The sequence below is a fragment of the Drosophila mojavensis genome, unplaced genomic scaffold (genome assembly GCF_018153725.1).
Source record: "Drosophila mojavensis isolate 15081-1352.22 unplaced genomic scaffold, ASM1815372v1 contig_231, whole genome shotgun sequence".
NCBI lineage: Eukaryota > Metazoa > Arthropoda > Insecta > Diptera > Drosophilidae > Drosophila > Drosophila mojavensis.
The window spans coordinates 2,011,462-2,035,889 of record NW_025318772.1 but is presented as its reverse complement, the minus strand read 5'-3'; the positions used below and the strand labels follow the sequence as shown (position 1 = coordinate 2,035,889).

General features: G+C 38.5%; 5 protein-coding genes across 8 annotated transcripts; 3 read left to right on the top strand and 2 right to left on the bottom strand.

Moving 5' to 3' along the window:
* Positions 1 to 17: 17 nt before the first annotated feature.
* LOC6574659 (retinol-binding protein pinta) lies at positions 18 to 1,552 on the bottom strand. Its single transcript, XM_002000657.4, has 3 exons — positions 916 to 1,552; positions 613 to 842; positions 18 to 555 (listed from the first exon to the last, which is right to left on the bottom strand). The coding sequence occupies exons 1-3, from the start codon at positions 1,333 to 1,335 to the stop codon at positions 354 to 356; spliced, it is 852 nt and encodes a 283-aa protein (XP_002000693.1). The 5' UTR covers positions 1,336 to 1,552; the 3' UTR covers positions 18 to 353.
* Positions 1,553 to 1,982: 430 nt separating this feature from the next.
* On the top strand, positions 1,983 to 5,468 carry LOC6574658 (TATA box-binding protein-associated factor RNA polymerase I subunit B). Its single transcript, XM_002000656.4, has 4 exons — positions 1,983 to 2,479; positions 2,552 to 2,675; positions 3,219 to 3,668; positions 3,730 to 5,468. The coding sequence occupies exons 1-4, from the start codon at positions 2,064 to 2,066 to the stop codon at positions 5,368 to 5,370; spliced, it is 2,631 nt and encodes an 876-aa protein (XP_002000692.1). The 5' UTR covers positions 1,983 to 2,063; the 3' UTR covers positions 5,371 to 5,468.
* On the bottom strand, positions 2,680 to 3,073 carry LOC122756974. Its single transcript, XM_044007922.1, has 2 exons — positions 2,946 to 3,073; positions 2,680 to 2,891 (listed from the first exon to the last, which is right to left on the bottom strand). Exons 1-2 carry the CDS (start codon positions 3,028 to 3,030, stop codon positions 2,749 to 2,751), a joined length of 228 nt encoding a protein of 75 aa, XP_043863857.1. The 5' UTR covers positions 3,031 to 3,073; the 3' UTR covers positions 2,680 to 2,748.
* A 987-nt stretch (positions 5,469 to 6,455) lies between the features above and the next one.
* LOC6574657 (protein phosphatase PP2A 55 kDa regulatory subunit) lies at positions 6,456 to 18,689 on the top strand. 4 transcript variants are annotated; one of them, XM_002000655.4, is made up of 5 exons: positions 6,456 to 6,566; positions 10,488 to 10,687; positions 16,328 to 16,479; positions 16,542 to 17,345; positions 17,419 to 18,689. In XM_002000655.4, exons 2-5 carry the CDS (start codon positions 10,531 to 10,533, stop codon positions 17,785 to 17,787), a joined length of 1,482 nt encoding a protein of 493 aa, XP_002000691.1. In that variant the 5' UTR covers positions 6,456 to 6,566; positions 10,488 to 10,530; the 3' UTR covers positions 17,788 to 18,689. The 4 variants fall into 4 exon arrangements, with proteins under 4 accessions (XP_002000691.1, XP_043863856.1, XP_015023065.1 ...); XM_044007921.1 differs by lacking the exons at positions 6,456 to 6,566; positions 10,488 to 10,687 and adding exons at positions 10,845 to 11,031; positions 12,031 to 12,561; XM_015167579.3 differs by lacking the exons at positions 6,456 to 6,566; positions 10,488 to 10,687 and adding exons at positions 10,845 to 11,031; positions 11,991 to 12,561.
* Positions 18,690 to 20,204: 1,515 nt separating this feature from the next.
* LOC6574656 (protein Skeletor, isoforms B/C) lies at positions 20,205 to 24,159 on the top strand. The gene is made up of 6 exons (XM_002000654.4): positions 20,205 to 20,884; positions 21,426 to 21,645; positions 21,724 to 22,071; positions 22,137 to 22,690; positions 22,746 to 22,968; positions 23,034 to 24,159. The coding sequence occupies exons 1-6, from the start codon at positions 20,701 to 20,703 to the stop codon at positions 23,662 to 23,664; spliced, it is 2,160 nt and encodes a 719-aa protein (XP_002000690.2). The 5' UTR covers positions 20,205 to 20,700; the 3' UTR covers positions 23,665 to 24,159.
* The last annotated feature ends 269 nt before the right edge of the window (positions 24,160 to 24,428 follow it).

Here is a 24,428-nt window from a genome sequence, read left to right as displayed (position 1 = left end):
AAAACAAGGTATTAAGTTTACTTTATTAATTCAATATCTATGTCGAACTGATGATTAATATGTATGTACATATATGTATATTACGGTTCAAAATGATTCTACGAATGTGAACGATAAGAGAAAGCTGAACGCCTTCCAACAAAGCGAAAGCTAATGATAATGATAAAACATAAATAAATATTTGTAAATATAAAGTGAGCATTGTTGAAAAGCTTGAACGAACCCTAAAATAAAGCACAACGCCATTTGTACACATTATCGGACTAACACTCATAATTCGCATACTGAAAGTATTCTTATACTATATACATATGTCAGCTAAAAATCTTAATCGTATTTAGCTAATCGGTTGCTTATCGCTTGACCAAGCTTTTATATTTGCCTTGCTCCACATAGAAGTCAGCGTTCTGTTCGAGCAACCGCTTCCATTTCATAGCCAGCTCTTTGTAAGTGGGCCCCTGGCCACCCAAATTCTTTGGCAATTGCTTGCACTTTACCATTGTTCCCTCGCGTCGTACTACGACGCGGGATCGTATCTTTGTCGTCATGAAGACCCTAAATCGAACATACATTCATATTTTCATATTTATATAAGGTTTGGATCGGACTCACCGAAATGTGTTTAAAAATAGGTTAACGTGACGCGGGGCATTGGTGAATTCCAAGAGCTTGGGCTGACATGGATATGCCGTCCAGCTCTCAACGGAACGTTTAATGAGCTTGGGATTCAGCTGCAGTGCATGACCCAATTGGACACCCTGCATATCCATGATGGCAACGATGCCGCGAGCACAGTTGTCTGGCTCAAACTTTAATAGTAAATCCAATATCATTTTGCTTGTCTAAAAAAGGGCAAAGGTTAGCAACTATTGCATACAAATATATTTGTATATATTGAATATGTATGGTGTATACCTTAAACACATTGTTCTGACTATGGCGCTTGGGATCGTGCGCTGCCGTCCGTATAATAACAACCTTCCGCTGTTGCTCGTCGACCCCATCGACGGGCAAAAAGACGCCCAGTGTGAGCAGTTCCTGTATTTCGGGCAACATGGGATCGCAATTGTCAAACCATTCGGTACGCTCGGCGCGCATTTGGTAAAATGTTTTTAGTTTGCTTTTGGTGCGTTCAACATCGAATTTGCAGGTGCGCAAAAAGAAGTGCAAACTGTCATAGGCTTTACATCCATTTATATGCGGATTGGCGTCTAGCCAATCGCTTAGCTCCTGTACCTGTAGCTGCTCCTTTTTCTCTATTAAATCATCCTCATTTTCCAACAAAACGTTGAAATCTGGCAGGTCGGCATCTATACTGTTCTCATGTGAGTCCATGTCCGCTGCTGCTGCCGTTGCTGCTGCTGCACTTGCACTGATCGGCCGTCTGTGAGCGACTGGTCATTGCAGTCGTAAGCTTTCGGAGCGTACAAAATTAATAGCTTTTGCTTTTGGGCCTAGTGGGCGTAGGGCGGAGGGCAGAGCATTTCAATACTGGTCAGTACTGGTAGACAGCCAGCTAAATATAGTTATCCATTAAGCGGCTAAGTGTGCAAAAACATTGCATTTATCTTACATAAAGTGCCCAATCGGATTAGAAAAAACTTTTCGTAAAAATACCGATTCAGCACATTTGAAATGTTGGGATAGGTCAAACGGCACGATTAGTTTGCTGAAGAAGTGTTGGGTAATGCTATGTGTGAATCGTGCTGCAGAAAACTTGGTTTGCATTGGGTCGCAGCACTGTTTGATCAGTGGTCGCAATTAGATCGTCACGTTCTCAATATACTAAGCATCCAAGTATTATAAAAATGTAAATTCATACATTTTTGCAAATTAGATGCAGTAGAAATTCTTTAAAATATTCAGTCATTTTTTTAAAATACTAAATTCCCAAATGTCAAACAGCAGCATTTGATTTAACATTTCGCGCCAAGGCAATCGCTTTGTTATCGATAGACGATACAACACATATGTAAATATCAAAATATTTATTTCTTATATTTTTGTCGGTGTAGCACGTGCGAGCTCGTTTTTTTTTTTCAAGTTAGTACTAAATACTAAAAATGGAGGAACCTGATGTAATGGAAATAGATCATATGGAGTGTGATGTTTGTGGCGAGCGCACATTCCAGGAACGCGAAGGCTATTATTACTGCATCGAATGCGGCACCAAGAAGGAGCAGCTACGCGCTGTAGAGATCAGCGCCGAAGACACATTCAACGACACATCAAAGCACGTCTCCCAGCGTACAATAAAGAAACCCAAAGTCAAGGCAGAAGAAAATGACATTACATCGTGGGAGTTTTATAATTATGTGCTGCGCGGGTTTCTGGACGAACTGCTAAACATGGGCGCCAAGCCAGAGCTCAAGCTAATGACACTTCAGGTGTGGGCCGCCTATATGGCACGCATGGAGGTTGCCTTCAACAAAAACAATGAGATGGGCCTGCCAAAGTTGAATGTGCGGGCTGTAGCCAGGTAAGGAAACAGGCCTTCCCTTTCATTCATATTTTTATTTTTACTTTTATTTCTAATTTTGGTTCCCTTCAGAGACGCCCATATTATTTATAATTACAAGAAGATAAAGCGGAAGCGTGAACGCCAGGATAAGCAATTACAAATTGCTGAAACTGGCGATGAGCGCGCCAACTGGCGTGAGTGGAGAAAAACCAAGGTACTCTCATGCTACAATTTTAACTTTATTTTTAAGTTCTTTTATGTATATTACGACATCACTCGGCCATTGATTAGAAGTAGAATTGGTTGGGGTCCAGCAGAGGCAGCAATAGGAAGAAAGTGCGCTGCTTTGGAATAGCCGGGTCTGAGGACGGTGTGGATGGGGATGCAGCTAGTTCAAGTTGGGGCAAGCTATTAGCTTCCACTAAAGCAGCTGTATAGAAAAATGTAAAAATTATTAAATAATAGCTCAGGCGTTAAGACTTACCCTCTAGGGGTGCCGCTGATGTAGGCAATGGTGCGTAGACCAGCACAAGAAGTGCTAGGCAGATCAGGGCGAAACGGAGAGACATTTTCCGAAATCTTGTAATTGTTGCTTCAAGCTAAAATGCTGAACTGAAATGTGTCTTGCTAAGCTGACTATTTATAGTTGAGTCTGCACATTAGCAAACGACTTAACCAATTACCTCAGCTAATCAATCACCTGACTATCTAGAGTGAACTGACAACCAATGCTCTCATTTTGTTTTTATGTCTTTAGCGCAAGTTGGATGAGTCGGGCTACAAGGGTAAAAAAGGCGCCCAATCGGAATCCACATTGCAAACTAACCAAAGTCTACAGCTACAATGGTCAGTGAATGCCCGAAAATCAATGAAAAAGCAAATGCCGCTCAAGCATCTGGATAAGCATAGTTTGGACAGTTCAGGAAGCATGCTATGCCACGGCCTGCGTCCCAAAGCTAGTCTTCTATGTAATTTTGATCGGAATATTTATTGTTTGAACATTATCAAATTGTATACTGTGCTGGCCATAGCCCTTAACCAAATTGAGGACGATATACAGTTAACTGATCTACTTAGATTTGTTAATGAGGAGCACCTGACTAGTCGCTATATGTTAAGTTATTTGCCTGAGAATGTCGCCATACACGGCAAGACGCTGGTGAAGCAAATGGAGTTTAATCATCAAAGGGATAAGTGTGGCTATAAGGCAAGTTTTAAATAGATTGTTTATAAGGCTTATAGCTTATAATTTTTATTTTATATTTCAGTTCTTGCGTGCTCAGATTTCACATATGTCCCGTTTTATAGATATGAATGGTTTCCAAAAGCCGGATCTAGAAGCACTTACCAAGCGGTATGTTCTTGAACTGGACTTACCGCCAGTAATAGCCAGCTATGTTAGCAGTTTAATGGAAGTACTGCCTCCTGCCTTTGATCCCAATTTTGGAATTCACGTCTATCCTCGCTATGAAGCTCGAGTCATGGCCTACATTATATATGTCATGAAGCTACTGTTTGGCCTGGATGATGTCAAGGAGCGCGCTATATCGGAATCTGCCATGCTCATTAACAAAGAGCTCTTAAAGCCAACTGATGAGCAGACAGAGCAAGTGCAGCCGCTCTTCGTCTATACGGAATGGATGCAGTTTGTTGAGTTGCGTAAAGTTTTAGTGTCACATTACAGCGAAAGTTTCGCACAGCGATTTGGAGTTACTACCGGAAATGGGCGCAAGGTTAACGACTTTTTGAATAAGGAAAGGAAACAGAAGGAGCATGAATATAACCACATTGAGATGCAGATAACGCCAGCAATGCAGCGCATACATGAGAATATTAGTTTAATTTTCGAGACATTGCTGAAAAATAAATTCGGCGAGTCAAGTAGCGAGAGCTTCATGAAGGATCACATCGAGTTTCAGCCCAGTCTAACACCGGCACATAGCTACTTCAAGCGAATTCTCCTGCACGCGAGCCAAGCAGAAGAAGGCGAGATGAGCGTACAAATTCCAGACTTCATGAAAGTAGATCACACAGAGCGTCAACTGGAACCCTTTAAATATCAGACAGCAGAATTGGCTCAGTACCTGGCCGTAAGGGGGAAAACGCTGCGTGTGGAAGAGTTGGCGGTCCAGAAGGAATATGAGGAAATTGGAATATTTCAGATGTTGGCACGTCCAAAGATTCGCCACAGGGAATGGCGCGCCAATTGCGAAATCGCTACACAGAATTGGCTGGACGAACTTCGACGACGGGAAAAACGACCGAAATTCGAATTCCGACGACCTGTTGCAACTTACGGCCGCCAATATCAAAATAAAATGATGGAACGCGCTGTACGCCGTCAGGCACTAGAGAGAGATAATCCCTTTTGGAAATTACGCGATACGCCAAATTATATATTGACTATCGACAATGAGGATGTGTCGTTAAACAGTTTAGCTTCCATACAAACATTCGATGAGGACAACATGGATCCGCTGCGTGTGCCACTGAAGATGCCACGTCGTCAGGTGCGCCCAATGTCCCAAGAGACTACAGCATCTGCACAACCAAAGTCAGAGGAACCGACTAGAGAGGAGGAAGACATAACAGGAGAGCAAGAGCTTCTATTGAAAATATCCAATTTCGATTGTTGGCTACTGCATGGATATATAACACGAATGAAAGACTCCAGTAAGCAGAAACTCCGTTCGATTTTCCCCTGCTCCTTTCGATGGTTGCTCGAAACATGCGCCGCCACCCTTGGTGTCGATTGGGATGTGGTCTACGAGCAGTTGTTGGTACTGGAGGTGGTTTTCCATCATGGCATCGAGGATTGGAGCTGTCATAGCAACCATTTGCGCTTAAAATATAATATACTAAATAAGGATATCAATTTGTTAACCAAATCTTTTAGAGATATGTGGTAGAAGTGTTGTGTTGCAAGACTTCCTAATCTCATACATATTTTTTTATCACTTAATAACCGACACAAGAATAAACAAGTCGCACCAGCGCGTAACATCAATATGCAAATTAGCATTTATCAGAAGAATGCCGAGCTGGCGACAGAAGCTACAACAGTAGCAACTCTTCTGTATAGGGCTCGACTGGAAGATACCCTGAAATCTTGTAATCCCTATCGATCTATAAGTAGTTGAGGTATGCCAGAAACAGCTTTTAAATGAAAATTGATAAAATAATATTGCAGTCGGAAGAGTAATCGATGACAAAATTCTTAAATTTCCATACAGCTAGGGCTAAATCGAATTGAAGGTATATTCAGATGAATATGTTACATACATTTTATCAAAACTATTATACTTAATTTGAATGAATTTAGGGTATAGCAATAATAATAACATCACTTACTCGCACAAAGTTTTGTTTACATTTTACAAAAAAGAAAAAAATCTTCAAAAAGAAAGAGCACTAACAGCCTCCTCACGGCCGCAGAAACACATGCATATTGAGAGAGGGGCTCTCTTCTCTCCACATTCTCTTTCACAAACGTACTCATGCACACACACACACACACACACACACACAAACACCCTCTGCACTAGCAGGTGCCGAGCGGCGTTGCAGAGAATGAGACACAGAAATAGAGCGCGTGAGCGCCCGTTTGTTTACAGTGGAACACAGATAGGAAATCCAGCACGATGTTATGAATTAAAATTATTATTGCTATTGCCAAATTATAACTAATAGCCTGTTTAGCCTCGAGACTACTAATAATAATGTAGGTTGATAATATTTATTTGTGGAAGATCCATTTTATAAGTGAGGTGAATAACAATTGGTAAACAAATAACTTCCTTAAAAATCTTCAAATTTCATAAAGTAGAGAACTCAGAATCAGGTTACTGTTTACTCCAATGCAAACATTTCACTCTCCTACATATCTGAAGATTGTCTAAATCATTAAAGCTCCGCCCCACTGTACGTGTTATGTGGAAATCATAGGCCGCACATTCGTTGGGCGACGCATGCGAGTTCAGTGCTAATTTTAACGACGCCGCGTTGACTGTTTTGCTTTTTGCGGTTTTTGATTTGCTTTGCTTTACGTTCAAGTTGAATAAAAATTTAAATCAGTTTCAGTGCCTTTGTCAAGCGCACGGCAGATGTAAGTGCCAGACGCGTTTGTCGCTCCTTTTCAAGTTCAATTTCAATTCGAAAGTGCAAGTGCTCATAAACAATAAAAGAGTGTTGGTAACGGAACTATTTATACCGTTAGCTGTAACATTATTTGCATTCGCTGCAGTAGCAAAACAAAACTGCAATTAAAATACAAAACAAAGCAAGAATTGAGAAAATTTTGGTAAATACAAAGAGATCAGGGACTGATAATAACAAATAGGCGGCAAAATCGAATCTACTGGAACGAATCATTTCACTGTTAATTCGGATAGTTTATGGCTTAAATAAAAGTCATAGCAAACTCCTCAAAAACAAAAAATAATAATAATAATAATAATAATAAGAATAAAAAAAATGTGAAAATATGCAAATAACTTTTATGTGACTTAGCTGTTTTAGCTAAAAGAAGCAAACGTTCTGCTTTTAACATTTGACTAATTCAAGGCGTGTGGTGTTAATTATTTCATATTTGGCAATACACCTGTTTCAATAAATATTGTCGTACAAAACGAAATTTTGCCAAGTTGCGTCAGTCTGCGGTAAACCTACCAATAATAAGTTACATACTTACCTAGGTATATACGGATCTGTAATGAGTTCCTACGTGCAGTTACTGTTCGTGTGTGTGTGTGTGTACATAATGATATCATATAGCACATAACAAAGGTATCACCATACCGTTTTAGAGCCTAAGCCTCCCCCTTCCCACAACCCTGCCTCCTTGCTAGAAGCTACGTCGCTTTGTACGTGCGATCCAAGTTTTAGTTTTGTTGACGTTCTTGGCGGCTTTTGAGGTTAACAACATTGTTTCACCAAAAACAACAACAACAACAACAACAACAACAGTTGTATTTGCCATATACATTCAAAAGTAAATTCATTGTATAACAACAATTAATGGCAGCTATTTTGTCACTAAGTTTTATGCCAAAAAAAAGAGCTATATATTTGCTAAAGCTGTTTGCATCAATTACAACAAATTCATTCAAATTGCTTGAACAGAATACGCGCTTTTATCTCTCCACTGACTCTTCATGTAATTTGTTTAGCTGTCATATAATACGCGCATAAAGTCCGTTTAATTTTGTCAAATGTTTAATTAGTTGCGGCATTCATTCATTTAGTGCATTAATTAGACGAACTGCATGATAAAGCCACAAAACAAAAACAAAACAACAATATTGCCCGATCGATATCTATTTATTATCTATAGACAGATACGGAACTGCCACCGTCAATATATCTCACCTTTATCTCTAATAATGAATGAAGCCACGATTCTTGTCAATAGTGAAATGTGTCACGCATCCTGATGAAAGGGTTTAAATATAACTCAGACCAAACTCATCCCTAAAAATGAAAGTAGCTTAAAATTGGAATTTAATTAACTTGTTTTTAGGTAGCTGCCGAAAATAGAGTTGGCCAGGACAGAGCAGGTGCGCTGGTCTCGTGTTGCACGTGCGGCTGGACTTTCAAATTGTCGTCCAACTTATTTTTAGAGGCGACCCGCTCGTAGTTGCTCTGCATGGGTGTGTGTGTGTTGTGTGCTACCGAATTTTTAGCATTTCCTTCAAATTCTTTTAAAAATAAACAAGACCCAAAGAGAGGAAGGAGCAAACTACCTTCAATGTTTGCAAAATAAAAATATATACATGCGTACATACATACATATGTATATGTAAATATGTACATCACTACATATGCTAAAATAAAACAAAACAAAATATTTTCGTTTTTATTAATTTGTTCTTCCCAATTTTCTTCCGTTGCGTTTGCTCTGATATTGCTATCTCTTGTCTTTTGCAGTTCAACACATTTGAAAACGAAAAAAAAAGCAGACTATATCGAATTTTGAAATACCCTAACAAAAGTTTTGTTTTCATGGCATCAGCATTTATGTATTTAACATATTCAATATAAGAATATGTTCGTAAATGATGTTATTTGAATGAAAATTTGTATATTTATTATATTATGTTGTTAAGAATAATCTAGAAATTTTGAATAATCAAAACATGTTACAAAACTACTAATAAATTCATGCAACTATGCGAACGTAGAAACAGAGAGACAGATAGGAAATAAAGAAAAGCACAAACACAGTAACATCTTAATGCAACTGTGCAAGTGTAAAGGCGCAAAGCAGAAAGCAGAAACAAGAAGAGGCAGGCGAGTAAAAATAGAAAACAATGACAGCATAATTTGCCGTTTCTTAAACATTGGCCGTTGTTTATTTTGTTTCGTTGGATGTGTGACTAAGCCAAACACAAAAGCAAACAGATGCGTTTGTATTTTTATTTCGGAAATTTAATTTCGCTTTGTTCTGGTATTTCGTTTTTGTCTTGCTATTATTTATCGTAGTGCATGTTTAATTTAAAACATCAATGGCATTTCCCCAATTCAGTTTTTCTAATGTTGGCGTTTTCCTAGGGCACTCTAAGAAAACCAATTTGCCACATTTTCATTTAATGCTTCGGCCACTGGCTTACTCACGTTTCCCACCAAGTCATTTGACCCATTAATTGGATTAGAATAACATGTTGTTGCTGTTGTTTTCTGTTTTTGTTTTTGTTTTTTTTTTTTTTTTCGATTCTGCACGTTGTTTGGTTAGTGCTCATCTTAGGGCGCATGCCTCAAAACAACTTGTTGCATATTTACAGCTGTCTGCGTTAAAATAGGACTACATTAACAAATGCAAGACGGTATATTTACTTACAATTATGAAAAGTAATATTGTAATTAAAATCAATACAATTTTGAATAGAAATCGTTGAAATGTATATTATCGTATATAATAATATTTGCATATAGGTATGCCCAAATGCTCTTATTTAAATGAACAGCACAAACACATAAAGTAATTGCAAAAATAACGGCAATTATTTGCTTGCTATTTCTCATTCACATAGCAATTTTTGAGAAATACAAGGATGTAATCGATTAAAAGAGAAGAAGCAGAGTTTCACAGAGAGAGGCTAGACGACGCATTTCTATTTTAATGAACGCAACTGTATGTGCATATGCATATCTTTTTGCATTTGCACTGTAACATATGCTTAGGTCACGTATACTATAATGTGTAAGCTCTGTGTAAATGCGACTCAATATATCTGAATATTTCTATTTGCATATTTATTTATTTAAAAAACTTGCACTTTAATACAAATTTGATATTTGCTGGTACACAACAAATTTTCCACTCTGACAAATTTACCTAATAAAAGTGTGATAAATATGTAATTGTTAATTGAAACACTTTACATGGATATACGGAATACACAAATATTATTAATTAAACTTTTATATATTTAATTAGGGGAAATTGTTATTCACATTTCTTGAGTTAAGAACGTGTTATCAATAAAAAATATGAGCCTTTAACGCTAAATAGACGCTAGACACACCTCTAAACGTACAAAGTTTTGATTTAGTAGGTATTTTTTATGTTTTTTAAATTTGCACAGCCATAGTAAATATATGTACGTAAGCGTAATGTCTAATGTAAACAAACGACAGGTTCATTTTCACAATTAATTTGTTCACAAAAATCTGGTAAAAAAAAAAAATAAATAAATAAATCTAGCCGGTGCGACATTTAACTGATAAGTGCAAGTAGTCAGAGAGAGAAAACCAATGTGTGTGAGTGAGAGAGAAGGAGATAGAGATGAGGATAGACTGAGTACAGAGAGGAAAAGTGAGACAGAGGGAAGAGGACAGGTGTTAATTGCTAGACAAATTGAAAAACACGAAATTCGCTCATGTGCTAAGGCCTAAAGTAACCAAGTTTTAAGCAAATATCCATTATACAATAGGTCTCCGTGTGTGTGTGCATGTGTAAGCGAGCGTGCTTTAAAATATATGTATGTTAATAGATTCAATTATTTTGTTTTTTATTTTTTATTTACAGCAGGCAAACTGTAACACCAAAACCAAATAACATAGACATTTAAATGGGTCGTTGGGGTCGCCAGAGTCCGGTGCTGGACCCACCTGATCCACAGCCGCCACCTATACCACCGCGCACATTTATGCGTCAATCGAGCATAACAAAAATCGGAAATATGCTTAACACGGCCATCAATATAAATGGAGCGAAGAAGCCGCAAAGTGAGTATATAGTTCTTAATTTTTAAGTTTACATGTTTCGCGCCATGTTGTGTAACGAAATAGGCGACAACCCAGACAGCTGTAGGCTTTCGTATTTTACAGCACTAAAAATATGCGCTGTGCAACACTGTATGGAATGCGCAACGCCGTTCGGTTGCGGCAGTTTAAGTGGCTCGAAACTGCTGTTATAAAGTGCGAAATTTGCAATACATTTTGTACTTCCATTTTACATTGAAATTTTCATAACAAATTAGTCATAAATTAAGCTAAAACTGTTAACGGCGCGTTGAAGTGTTATTGCCGCATTGAAATTGTATAATTGCAATGATGTACATAGTTTAAAAGTGCGTAAATTCTGGCTGCCGCTGCCGCATTTGCAAAAAAAAAAAAAAAAAAAGACGACGCAACGCAACGACGACGGCGGCGACGAAGCAGTGCATCAAAAGAGGCGGCAAAAAGTGGAAGAAGAAGCAGTTGAACAAAGCAGCATTAGAATCTCGGTTTTTTTTTCCTCATTGTATTTGCCATATTTGTCATGCGAGTTCAACCGCGCGTACAATACTAAGGTGATAAACTTTGTCGTGACGCGTTAGCCTGTGCAGTGTTTAGCCAAAACAAATATATAAAAATAAAGTAAAAAATATAGAATTAAGTACGAGGCGCATTTTAATCGAATATTGATTGTGCGTCGTCGCCAGCGTGCGACGCCGTTGCCACTGTCAGCGCGCTTTTATGAAAACGCCTGCAAGCTGCAACTGAATGTCAAAATAAATATGAGTATGAAATTCGTGCTGTAAGATAAAGTGCTAAACAAGGAATATATATTTTGAAGGTTAGATTGTAAAGAAATACATGTGTATGTACATATGTATATGCATACATACGTGCAAAGAAATTGCGATAAAACAAGGCGCAAGGCGTAAGGCGTTAGGCAAACGTAAAACGAAGACGTCGACACGGCGATTTGTTGTTGGTGGTGTTTGTTTTGTGCCACAAAATAAATAATATTAATCGCATTGTTTAGCAAATATGCGGGCGCGTTAATATCGTTTTACAGTGCCTCGTTTATCACTTGGAGTCCTCTACGCTCCACTCCCGCGAATCGTCTAGAAATAGTGCAAAGTAATTTTCGAGATAACTTTTGGCACAACCACCGGCTGCACGAATACATACACACATACATACGCAGTTACTGCTGCTGCCGCTGGCGCTGCTGCTACTACTGCTCATCGTCGTCGTCGCTGCTGTTATTGCTATGTTGCTGTCGGCGTATGTACAAAAGAAATACTCCCCTACTTTGCAGTTTCTTCCCCACATGTCGTCGACGTCACTGTCGTCACCAGTAATACGTATACGTGCTTAAGTTGTGCTGAGCAGCAACAGCGACAGGAAAAACAGAAAAAAACCAAAAAAGCCATAAACATACATATATATAAACCAAATAACAACAAAAGAGAAGAGAAGAAACAAAAGCTACGAAGAGTTAAGCACTTTGGTTTTGTCTTTTGCTTTTGCTTTTGGTTGTGTTCGTCGTTTCTCTTTTGTATGCCAAGCTCAACTCCTTCGACGTAAGAAAACGCGCTCAACACTCCTCCACAACAATAAGAACAACAAACACAGCAACAACAATAAAAGCACGTTTCTCAACACATGCACATTAAAAACACTAGATTTCTGAGAGCGTTTCCAGTGAAAAAAGTGAGCTAGTGAGAGAGAAAGAGAGGGTGAGCGCGAAACGCAACTCCTTGGCCTTAATATTTAGTTGCTTTTGTTGTGTGGCCGTTCGTTTTGTTGTTGTTGTTGTTGCCTCTGAGTGTTGCCTCCTGGTAACTTGCGCGCGCCGTTCAACGAAAGCTGTACAACTGTCATGGCCGGTAAGTTGCTTTAATTTTGTTTCGCCTTTTTGTTGTCGCGGTACTTTCACACACACATGCACACTAATGAACATATTATTTTCCTCTCTCGCTCTGTGTATGTGTGTGTGCGTGCGTGTTTATCTCGCTTGGTTTATGACTTGATTTGAGTTTTGATTTTTGCATTAAATTTTTGCAACTAAACGTTTAAACAAATTGTACATGAAATAAACAAAGAAAAACCAAAATCAAAAATAAAATCAAATAGTAGCCGATCTAGTTTATTCGTACATAAACAACTCTGTCTATCTATTAGCTAGCATTGATCTTAGCAATTCAATGAGAATTGAAATTACGTCGCGCTATACATATATACATACATAAACAACACTAAACCAGATGTAAGCGCATATGTATATATATATATATGTTTGTGTGTGTGTGTGTGGGATATTTGATCACTGAGAAGATTATTGGAATTTGTTTATAATGCAATTTGAGCAATTTGCCAAAGCCACCTTGACAATGTGTAGGTAATTATACCTGTGCAGCAGCCCTTTTCTATCAGCCAAGACGCTGTTCAATTGCATTTGCATTTGCATTATTTAAGAACCCAAACACTTTAATTAAATCATAAGCAATTGCGCAAACACAGACTTTGCAGGCATGGTCAACAGATAGATATACATATGTATGTATGTATATGAACACACAGATATTCATATATATATATATTTACATTGGCTCGTGTCTCGTTTCTGTTATTACACCAAGTCTGTATACATTTGTATCTCTATGGGGGAATCATTTCGTTTGCTATCTGTGTGCCTCCCTCTTACATGATTAGTCATATAATCTGTTTCAAATTTACTCGTTCTTGTTAAATTCAAATGGGCAATACAATATATATTTACATATTCTGTGTTTATTTATTACAAAGTCACATGCATTCATTCATTTATTTATGTTTGCACTATCAGGGGTCTGGGCTAAAAATCGATGTTAATTATTAATAATTTAGTTTATCGCTCATCATTAGATCATTGTTGTCGAGCTCTGCAAATAGTTGGTCGAATGGGCTTTGTTCCTAATGTGTTTAATTGCGCATTCAGCAAGTTACAAATTACTCGCTCGTCATCTTAAGAAGTTCGAGCGAGTTTGCTTATCGTCCAATGGATTTCGTGCACACCTACAACTGAATGCATACACATACACGCATATATATATTTATATATATATATATTCCATTTCCTTACACCCCATCGTCGCTCTGCATTCTATCTATCGAGATAGAGGCAGAGGCAGCCAATCAGGCAAAGGCGCTCGCTTCGAGGTCTCTTGTTCCAGAAGCACGAGTGGTACGAGGTGGCTGTCGCCACATTGCGTGGCTGCGTTAAATGATTTAGTCAATATTTAACTAACATTTAGATGTTATATCTATTATACAACACATATTTTCTCTATGTATATATAGGAATGAGTTCGATGAGGCGAGCGAGACCAAAAAATCTGTTTCAAATTGTGTTCGAGTTTAGGCGTAATTAGACCATTAGATATAATCGAAATCATTAAGCTAGATTAAATCCCATTTGAAAGCATGGCGGTTGGCAATAAAAAAGTGTACGGTAAAACTAGCCTAAGGCGGATACAAATTCACTTAGCATACAAAATTTTTAAAGGTGTTATATTATTTTCAATTTCAACAATTTCTTTAATCAAAGAATCAAAATTGCATGACAAATGTAATCTAATTTTTATGAATCTAAAAACAATAAAGTCTGGTTTATCGAGTCTATACTATTTATGTACTCATACATATAAACAGATTTTATTGTCTCATTCGTATTCTCAGATTTTCCCCAACAAACCATTTTGTTGTATGAATGTGTGTTCAAGTCTACCCAACTCAAATAAAGTCTTAACTTTATCTAGTCGAATAACTGATAAACATTATTTTTTGAGGTCAAGCACTGTTATCTACGTCAATAGGTCCAGGTTCTTTGCATAAGAAGCATCCAAACCTAACAAAGCATCATTTAACTTGAGATATTTGTTTAATTACTTATTTATGGTTAAACTCTCAGTTAATAAATTGTTGCCTAACTTTGTTGGCCTGTGCTATTGGCAAAAACTGGGAAATTGCTCGGTTTGAGTCTCGCCTTGACCCGGAAAACGCGACGCTGCCACTTTGGGTGTGTTTCGTGGTGCCATGTTTTAGTTAGCTGTTGTCTGTCGCGGCTGTCTCACAGAAATGCGAACAATATATTGTGCGCATTCTATTTGTGCTCGAACATATCTTGAGCATTTTCCTTTCAAACCAAAATCAAAAAGAAATAAGTTCAATGACTGCCAAACTGTGTGACTGGGTCGCTGGGTGGTTGCGTGGGTTTGGGTTTGGGTCCGGGTCTGGGTCCGGGTCTGGGCGTGGATGTTTGTTCGTTTTGGCAACGTAATCATTACGAATGTAAAAGTTTATCATATCCATTTCGGCTAAAAATAGACAGTCGGCCGTTTAATTGCCTGACCGCCCAACTGACTGAGTGACTGAATGACTGACTGATCCTATTATTGTCATCAGTGGTGCACAGCGCGGGCTCGTCAATCATATCGTGACGTCGCCTGTGGCTCTTTGAACAATCGCGTAATAGGCACACAATATGAGCTAGATAGGCGGACAGCATGTTCAAAGCAGACAATCACTGGACAGGACAGCCAACAGAACCTATCGAAAGAGTAGCAGTGGGGCATGCACGACTTCCATATATCCACTAGTATATTTGTGTGTGCTATACATATGATATGATTTTTAATATTCTCTAATGTGTTAGATAGGAAATACATTGATCGTAGTAGTAGAGTAATGTATTTATATGTTTTGCTAGGAATAGGATATTTTCTATATTTATCTTTATTCATGTAAAATTAATTTGCTTATAAGAGATTAGAATCAATATAAAATTGAACACTGCCAACTGGGGCCTTCAGCTTATTCATGTAAATTAATTATTCAAAATGAAAATATGTAATCTTAAAATCTTACAATAATTGTCAAACATGGGACTATACTATACTCCACTGCCCGCTCTTATTGTATATATATAAATATGTTCTATTCTATTTGGCTGGAATTACTAAGAGCCAAAGGTATTCACGTGACATTTCAATGTACATGCAAAATGTGAAATTAAAGTTCGATGTTGCCATGCATTGAAATTGTAAACAATGCTCAGAACAGAAACAGGACGAGTATATGTAGATATATATAACAAAAAAAGAAAAAGAGCCAAAAACATTTGCGAAATGAAAACCTTTTGCACAACGTTTACACAACGACGTGCAGTAAGCGCAAAAAGTGGCTGCTAAATATTACAGAAGAGGAGAGACGGCACAGGGGGATATCGCTGGGTGCACGAATAAGCCACATATATCCATCCAGCAGCAGCAGTAGCGGCAATAGCAAGGCTTAAAGCAATTTAAAGCCAAAAGCTGAATGCGGACAGTGGCTGGAAATGGCGTCATTAGTAAATATTTGAGCAGGGCAGGCTGTGGCAGGGTAGGCAGGGAAGCAAGGCAGCAGGACATACGCAGCAGACGTCATCGTTGTCCTCTGGCAGCTACAGCTATTGATTGTGTCTGGGCGAGAGGGAAAATCAAATGTAACAAGCACTTATTTGGTCCTTTGAGTTGAGCAATCTGATGGGATGTGATGGGAAATTGTGAAATTGAATATTTCTTTTTAATTTTTGAACATCTCTCGTCTCTTTTCATTTTTTGGTTGGGTCGACAGGTAATGGAGAGGCGTCCTGGTGCTTCTCACAGATCAAGGGCGCCCTAGACGATGATGTCACCGATGCGGATATCATATCCTGCGTGGAATTCAATCACGATGGCGAACTGCTGGCCACGGGCGATAAAGGCGGTCGCGTCGTCATCTTTCAGGTAAATATTAATTCAATTATCAATTGTTGCTCATTCAATTAATCATCTACCTTCGCTTGCAGCGTGATCCCGCCTCAAAAACTGCTAATCCGCGACGCGGTGAATATAATGTCTATTCGACATTCCAATCGCACGAGCCTGAATTTGATTATCTTAAATCGCTGGAAATCGAGGAGAAAATCAATAAGATACGATGGCTCCATCAAAAGAATCCCGTGCACTTTCTGCTCTCCACCAATGACAAAACGGTGAAGTTGTGGAAGGTCAGTGAGCGCGACAAGTCATTCGAGGGCTACAACACAAAAGAGGAGAACGGTCTGATAAGAGATCCACAAAATGTAACCGCCTTACGAGTTCCTTCTGTGAAGCAAGTACCGCTTATGGTGGAGGCCTCGCCACGTCGCACCTTTGCCAATGCACACACCTATCACATCAATTCAATTAGCGTTAATTCTGATCAAGAGACTTTCCTATCGGCCGACGATTTGCGCATTAACCTCTGGCATCTGGAGGTGGTCAATCAGAGTTACAATATTGTTGACATCAAGCCAACCAACATGGAGGAGCTAACGGAAGTGATCACCGCAGCGGAATTCCATCCGACCGAATGCAATGTGTTTGTCTACTCCAGCTCCAAGGGCACAATACGACTATGTGATATGCGATCGGCGGCGCTATGCGATCGCCATAGCAAACAGTTTGAGGAGCCCGAAAATCCAACGAATCGCAGTTTCTTCAGCGAGATAATCAGCTCTATAAGTGACGTCAAATTGAGCAATTCAGGCCGCTACATGATCTCCAGAGACTACTTGAGCATCAAGGTGTGGGACTTGCACATGGAAACGAAACCAATTGAAACCTATCCGGTTAGTAGTCATCAGGCTATACTTCTCGCTCCGGTCAAATTCGAATCTAAATATATATATATACTCATTGCAGGTACATGAATATCTTCGGGCCAAGCTGTGCTCGTTGTATGAGAATGACTGCATCTTTGACAAGTTCGAGTGCTGTTGGAATGGCAAGGATACCTCAATAATGACCGGCAGTTACAATAACTTTTTCCGTGTATTTGATCGCAACTCGAAAAAGGATGTTACACTGGAGGCATCCAGGGACATTATAAAGCCCAAGACGGTGCTAAAGCCACGCAAAGTTTGCACTGGCGGCAAACGAAAGAAAGACGAAATCAGCGTCGATTGTCTGGACTTCAACAAGAAAATCTTGCACACCGCCTGGCATCCCGAGGAGAATATCATCGCAGTGGCCGCGACTAATAATTTGTTCATATTTCAGGATAAATTTTAGCTAAAACTTAATTCGCAAACATTGTACACATCCACGCCAACTACTAGGGCCTCGGCACAGCCTTGGCAACAGTGGCAACAGTTGCCTCATTTAAATGTTAATTCGATTGATTTGTTTCCAAAGCTCTGTCAAATTACCCATAAATTGTTTATCTAACGTTTAATCAGGACCTTATACATAAACACACACGCATACACATCCAGGCACACACCCAATACACACATGTTCACACTCAAATACACTCACATACTCATACACATAAATGCCATAGCAAAAGCTTTGTAACATTTTTCCTTAGTGATACAAGATAAATAAAAATTTTTATACATAGATAACATAAACAAACAAGAAAAATGAAGGAAACATAATGAAGCAGACATTTAGTTTTCATTGTAGCGTAATCAAAGAAACAATCGAATTATCCAACGTAGTGCCCCAAGATTTTTTATATGTATACATAATTACGCGCCCAAGTATTTCTAATGAACAACATAAAAATAAACAGAAATAATAATATATTATAATAAAGAATCACAAAATGCATATTGTCATACATTAGAAACCAGGTCCATTCGTTTTATGTTCGCTTGTTAAGTTTAAAAAAGAAAACAAAAAAAGATAAAAACGAAACAATATCGGAAATCATATAAATGAGTAATGTTTTAAGCAAATGTTGTGCGCTTTATTTTGTTGTATATTTCTACTTTCGTTTTCAATCAAGTTCATTCCATGCTGTTAAAAACGAAAAAAAAAACATAAATAGCTAGCACCTCTAATATATAATTCTAAATCTCAATCCAGAAAACAACTCGAGCGCATGCCTTTTCCTCAACCTTTATCCTTATCTGTTATCACTCATGAGAATCACGCAAATATAAATAAAAATGCTCATTAAAAAAAAACCAAAAAAAAAAAGAAAAAAAAAATCTAAATTTAATCTATTAAAGTAAAAGAGAAAATGTAAAACAAATTAAAATAAAATAAAATAAAATAAAACTTAAATCAGCTGCCTCACATAGCAGATTGTTGAGAAAGCTTCAAAATCACAACCTAAGTTAAACATTTAATTAGTGTTCTCAATTTCTATAATTTAATATCCTGCTAAAACCCCATTTATTTTTATACACTACGTTTTAAGCTAAGTATTGCTATTTTTATTTTTAGTTACACTTTGCGTGCATGCGTCCAAACTTACAAACCTACATACCTTCATACATGAATAGCTCACACCATTTCGACTTGGTTACTTTTATTTTCATAATCCTGAAGTCATATGTTTTATTCGACTAGTTCACCGTCCCGTCATGCACAATCGGTCGACTTTCTTAGGGTATTTATAAAGAGAAAAAGTAAAGAATATATACAAGATATATAAATATTTACATACATATATGTATATATATTTATATATATGTGAATGAAATGGCAGGCATTGAAAGCGAGTTCAAAAGTGGAATGTAAACGCATAAATGATAACAAAAACAAAATGTGCTTCTTATGAAATAAATTATGTATTAAATAATATGTATTTTCAATGAACTAGTTATACAGTAATAGAGTGCAGGAAGAATAACAGTTGCATATATATAAATAAATAAGCATTAAGCCCAAAATAATGGGAAAAAAAAAAGTGAAAAATAATTTGTTTGTAATAAACCGTGTGAATTCGTTTAAAACTTAAGCAAAAATTCTATTTTTAATACTTAAAATGTACATTTTGTTTCAGACAAATGCAACACTTACACACACATACATACAAAATATGAAAACAATTTCTTCAGAAATATGAAATGATTTGATTTGCAACAATTGCGGCCTATTTTGATGTTAGGCAATGGACATTTTTTTAAACATAAAATCTTAACACGCCTTTTTGTAAATAAAATCGCATACAATTTTTGCAATGAATACACAGAAAGTTACAAAACAATTATAATAATAATAATAAAAAAAAAAAAATCATAAAATGAACTAAAATCCATGTGCGGTTGCAGGTAAACAGAAAAACAAATATAAAAAGCGAAAAAATGCAATTGATTAGTTTTAAAAAAGATTTATTGAATTGCTACAAGAATGGTAAATCAAATAAAAGCAAACGTACGAAGTTTAGTTTTGCAAGCAAAGAAATACGATTTCTATACGGTTGTTTTACTATGGAATATGGGGTAAGACGATTTAATTAACTTCAAAATTAAATTACAAATGCAAGTGTGTACACACTGTCGATCTGCAGAGTTCTTCTTTGAAGAGCTTTCCAAACATATCTAAGCTTTTTTAAGCATTGACTCGTTTGGAAACACTCATTTCTCACCTCGCATTTTCCATATAGCGCTAACAATAGAAACCGTTACACGCATAGTTTGCCTATATTGTAATGCAGAGCATGCGCAGCCCATAAGAGAGGAACATGCAAAGAGCTTTGCGCGCAGACGAACTCAAAAAGAAATTAAAATTTAACGGCCTCTCAACTCAGTTGATCGTGAGCAGCTCGAGCGTGCGGTTGGTTTTGTGGCTCGCTGCAGGTTTGTTTTTGGATCTGCGACTTAAACCAGTTTTCGACTATTTCAATAATAACAAAACAAGCAAAACGCATGCGAATGACGAAACGACCTTAAGAAAAAAAGAAAGAAATCCGCGATAACAATTACAAGCTAAGAATTCGTTACGGAAGCAAGAAAAGTGACGCAAATGTAAAGTCCAAATAACAACCAACAATAAAAAATATTTGATCAAAATGGTAGTGCGTGCATTTAATTAATTTTGAAATAATTAGAGTGTGAAAAGTAGCTAAAAATAAAACTAAACGAAGCTACGATTTGCAAAATATCTACGTGGATAATTGACTGTGGAGAGAGTTAAAAGAGTTCGAAAGAGTGGGAGAGAGAGAGAGGGAGTGCAACGCAAACGTGCGCAATGACATTGACAAGACATGAAGGCGTTCTTTGTCACTGCTGCAACTGCGCTGTCGCTGTAGCAGTTCCTGTTAGTGCTCCTACAGGCCGTAAGCTAGCAGCCTTGCAATCGCGACGCAGACTACGACAGCAGCTATTATTAGCGTTGGTGGCGCTTTTCCTCTTTGGCTTCAATACAGCTGCAAGTAAGTACTGTGTGGATGAAAGTATGTTTGTGTGTGTGCATGTGTGTAATGCAAGCAAAAGAAAGAGAAACTTAAATGACTGTTACGTTAAAAAAAAAAAAACAGCTAAGAAATACAAAAATAACAACAGCGCGAAAACAAATTCACTTTCGTGAGAAACTAGCGAAACTGGTCTATGTGTGTCCACTGGGAACTTCGCTGCTTACTGTCGTTTCTGCTGCTGCTGTTGCTACTGCTGTTACTGCTGTTACTGCTGCTGTTACTGTTGCTGACTGCTTGCCGGTTTAACGGAACTGGGAACGCAGAGACAAAAGTTTTTGTCTCTCTGCTCTAGTGGCAGTAAATTAAATGAGTGAATAACTGAGGCATTAGTCAGCAACGTTTTATAAATTTGGGTTTTCTTTAAGACTTGTCAAGGTGTTTATTAACTAATGTATTTGTTTTTATTATTTTTCGATTTTTTTTTTTTTTTTTTTTTTTTTGAATAAATCAACAGATTATGAGAAAAATATTAAATAAATATGACATTTTTGTTTTACAGCTGAAGGCGAAGATGAAGATGGTCCGTATCGGGGCAAATATTTGGGCAAACTCAATTCGTATCATCATCAGGTGTCCGGTGATGTGTACGCTGTGAATGAGTATACGTTTTTGATAGTGGGCTTTAATTACGATGGCAACGGTGCGGATACGTTCTTTTGGTCCGGCGCCAGCAATCGACCAGGTCCGCAAGGTTTCATAGTGCCAGACGAGTACGGAAAGTGAGTAAACAAGAGTAAATGTAATAACTATTAGATATGAAAATTAAACAAGTCTCTCTTTATTTTGATCAACCGCAGAACGAACATTTTGGATCGTTATCATAACAAGGACTTTACGCTAACGCTGCCCGATCGTAAGAAGATGACTGAGATCAAGTGGCTGGCGGTCTACGATCTGAACAATCAGAACAACTTTGGTGACGTTTATATACCCGAGGAGTTCGAGCCGCCGCGCACTCAAGTTGGCGGCACCTTCTCCAAGCGCAACCACAATGTGAGCAGCAGCACCATCGAGATCTTGGACTCAAAGACCATTAGGATTAAGGACTTTACGTACGATGGGCGTGGCAAGCGTACGTTCTTCTGGACAGGCGTGGGTGCTCAGCCGTCGAGTCGGGGCAGCAAAATTCCGGACGAGCGGGGCTAGTGAGTCTTACATAGGTCTATTGGATTCGATGACAGCATTCATGATTTTCTCTTTTCCATTCCAGCCTCGATCCCATACGCAGCTACAATAAGGAAACCATTGTGTTGGAATTGCCTGGCGACAAGACGATCTTCGACATCGATTGGATTAGCATCTACGATGTGGCCGACAAGGAGAACTATGGCCATGTGCTTATACCGGACGGGCTGAATGTGCCGCCATCTCTGGTGAAGATTACGCCGTATGAGTTCTCGCTGCCCAATTGCCGGCAGCTACACAAGGATCTGCAGGTGTCGTGGGAGGTGTTCGGACCGCAGATCACGTTCCAGCTGTCCGGTCAGGTGGCGAAAACGGATTACATGTCCTTTGGCATCTCAGGCTCCGATACAGCCAGTCAAATGATTGGTGCCGATGTCGTCGTGGCTTATATAGACGACATCAGGGGCTACACGGTTGACTACAATATCACCTCGCTGGCTCCATGCGTGCAGGTGCTGGGTCAGAATAAGGGCGTGTGTCGAGATGATGTCGTAGGTGGCTTGGACAGCTTTCAGCTGAACACATACGCCCGCAAGGATGGCATCAATACAATCAGCTTCAGACGCACGCTCAAATCATGTATGTGGCTCATTCATCAATATAGATTTGAATTCACGAATTCCCCTCTTTGCAGCCGATGATGGGGACAAGGAAATCTTTCTGGATCGCAGCAATTATGTGGTTTGGGCATTTGGTCAGCTGGACTCCAACAATGAGCCAGCGTTTCACACATACTATCCCAAGAGTGATATAATCATCGACTTTAACACTACGGAGCCTGTGAACGATTGCTTCAGCTTTACGAAACGTGCGGAAACTCCAGTGCAAATCTGGGAGCGCGCTCGAATTACGGATGCGTAAGCAAACATGCTTGCAACCGTGCCTCAACTATATATATTAATATTTATTTCCTATTTCATAGAACCGTGCGGACTTTTAATGCTTATCTGGGCCCCTCGGGCGGTCTGCGTGGCTATCAGGGCATCACGGGCCATGTGTCAAGCGGCTTGGCCTGGTACATCAATGGCTATATGATACCGGAACTGTATCTGAAGCGGGGCTTGACGTACACCTTTAAGGTGCGCGGCGGCAACAATCCGCATTCGCCGGAGCACTACCATCCACTGGTCATAACGGATGATCCGCAAGGCGGCTACGATCGACTGTCGGATGCCAAACAGAGCGAAATTCGCGTTCTTGCTGGCGTAGAGTTTACGCGTCGTGGTCGACCCAAGCCCACAGCTGCGGGTCCGCTCTGCTTGTCCCGCTATCCGGATCACTACGACCGTCGCTTGGATGACAATTTCCCTACATTCAAGAAATTCAATCGCAGCTTGATCAATATCTGCAGCGACGAGCCGCCGGCGCTGCTTGAGATTACGCCGAATATCACGTGGCCCGACACAGTATACTATAATTCCTTTACGCACGGCAACATGGGCTGGAAGATCCACATTGTGGACAGCTATACGAAGTTGCGCAACGCTGGCCATTCCCTGGCCACGGCGTGGCTGACGACGCTCTCGGCTCTGCTGATAGTGTTGGCACTGTAAGTGTTGACTGCCTTCCTTGACAGTTTCTGTCGCCCCAAAGGATACTCTTTTTTATGTTTTAATTTTAATATAAGTCAATCAGTCACAATTTGCATATATATGTATATGTGTGTATTTATGTATGTTTGCATGTATTATACCTGCCCATTTAAGCATAAGTATTGTAATTTATAACTCGTTAATAAAGGCAGAGTTTCACATAAGACAGAAGCATTTTGTCCTGATTGTTAATACCTTAATATAGCTAATATACGTATGTATGTATGTGAACAATATCTGTATTATTTAATTCAAGATAGGCCATTTGGAGGTGATTCATTTGTTTGACTGTAAACTGTAAACTATGCATTTATTGATTAGATTCGATTTCAATTATGCGCATATATAGTCTTTATGTGTGTATATATACTTTCTTCTGTAGTTGCAACTGTTGCTATCATCAGTTAAATAGACTTATTAATTAAAATGAATTGATGTGAGCTTTCTAATCAATTACCTACTCGTTTTTGTTGTTGTTCTTTTTAAGGTGCATAATAGATAGGCAACGTTTTTAAAGCAGTTATAAATGATTAAAGCCAACTAGTGTGATGAGTTGCCCATTTTGGCCCACTAACATTTTACAATATTGCAATTGGAGTTTAATTTCAGTTTGTTAACAAGTGATAAATTAGTTATTCTAATCGTATGTAATATATAATATGTTGTATATATATATGGTATAATATATATATATGTTATATATGTATGTATATTTTTCAGGCATA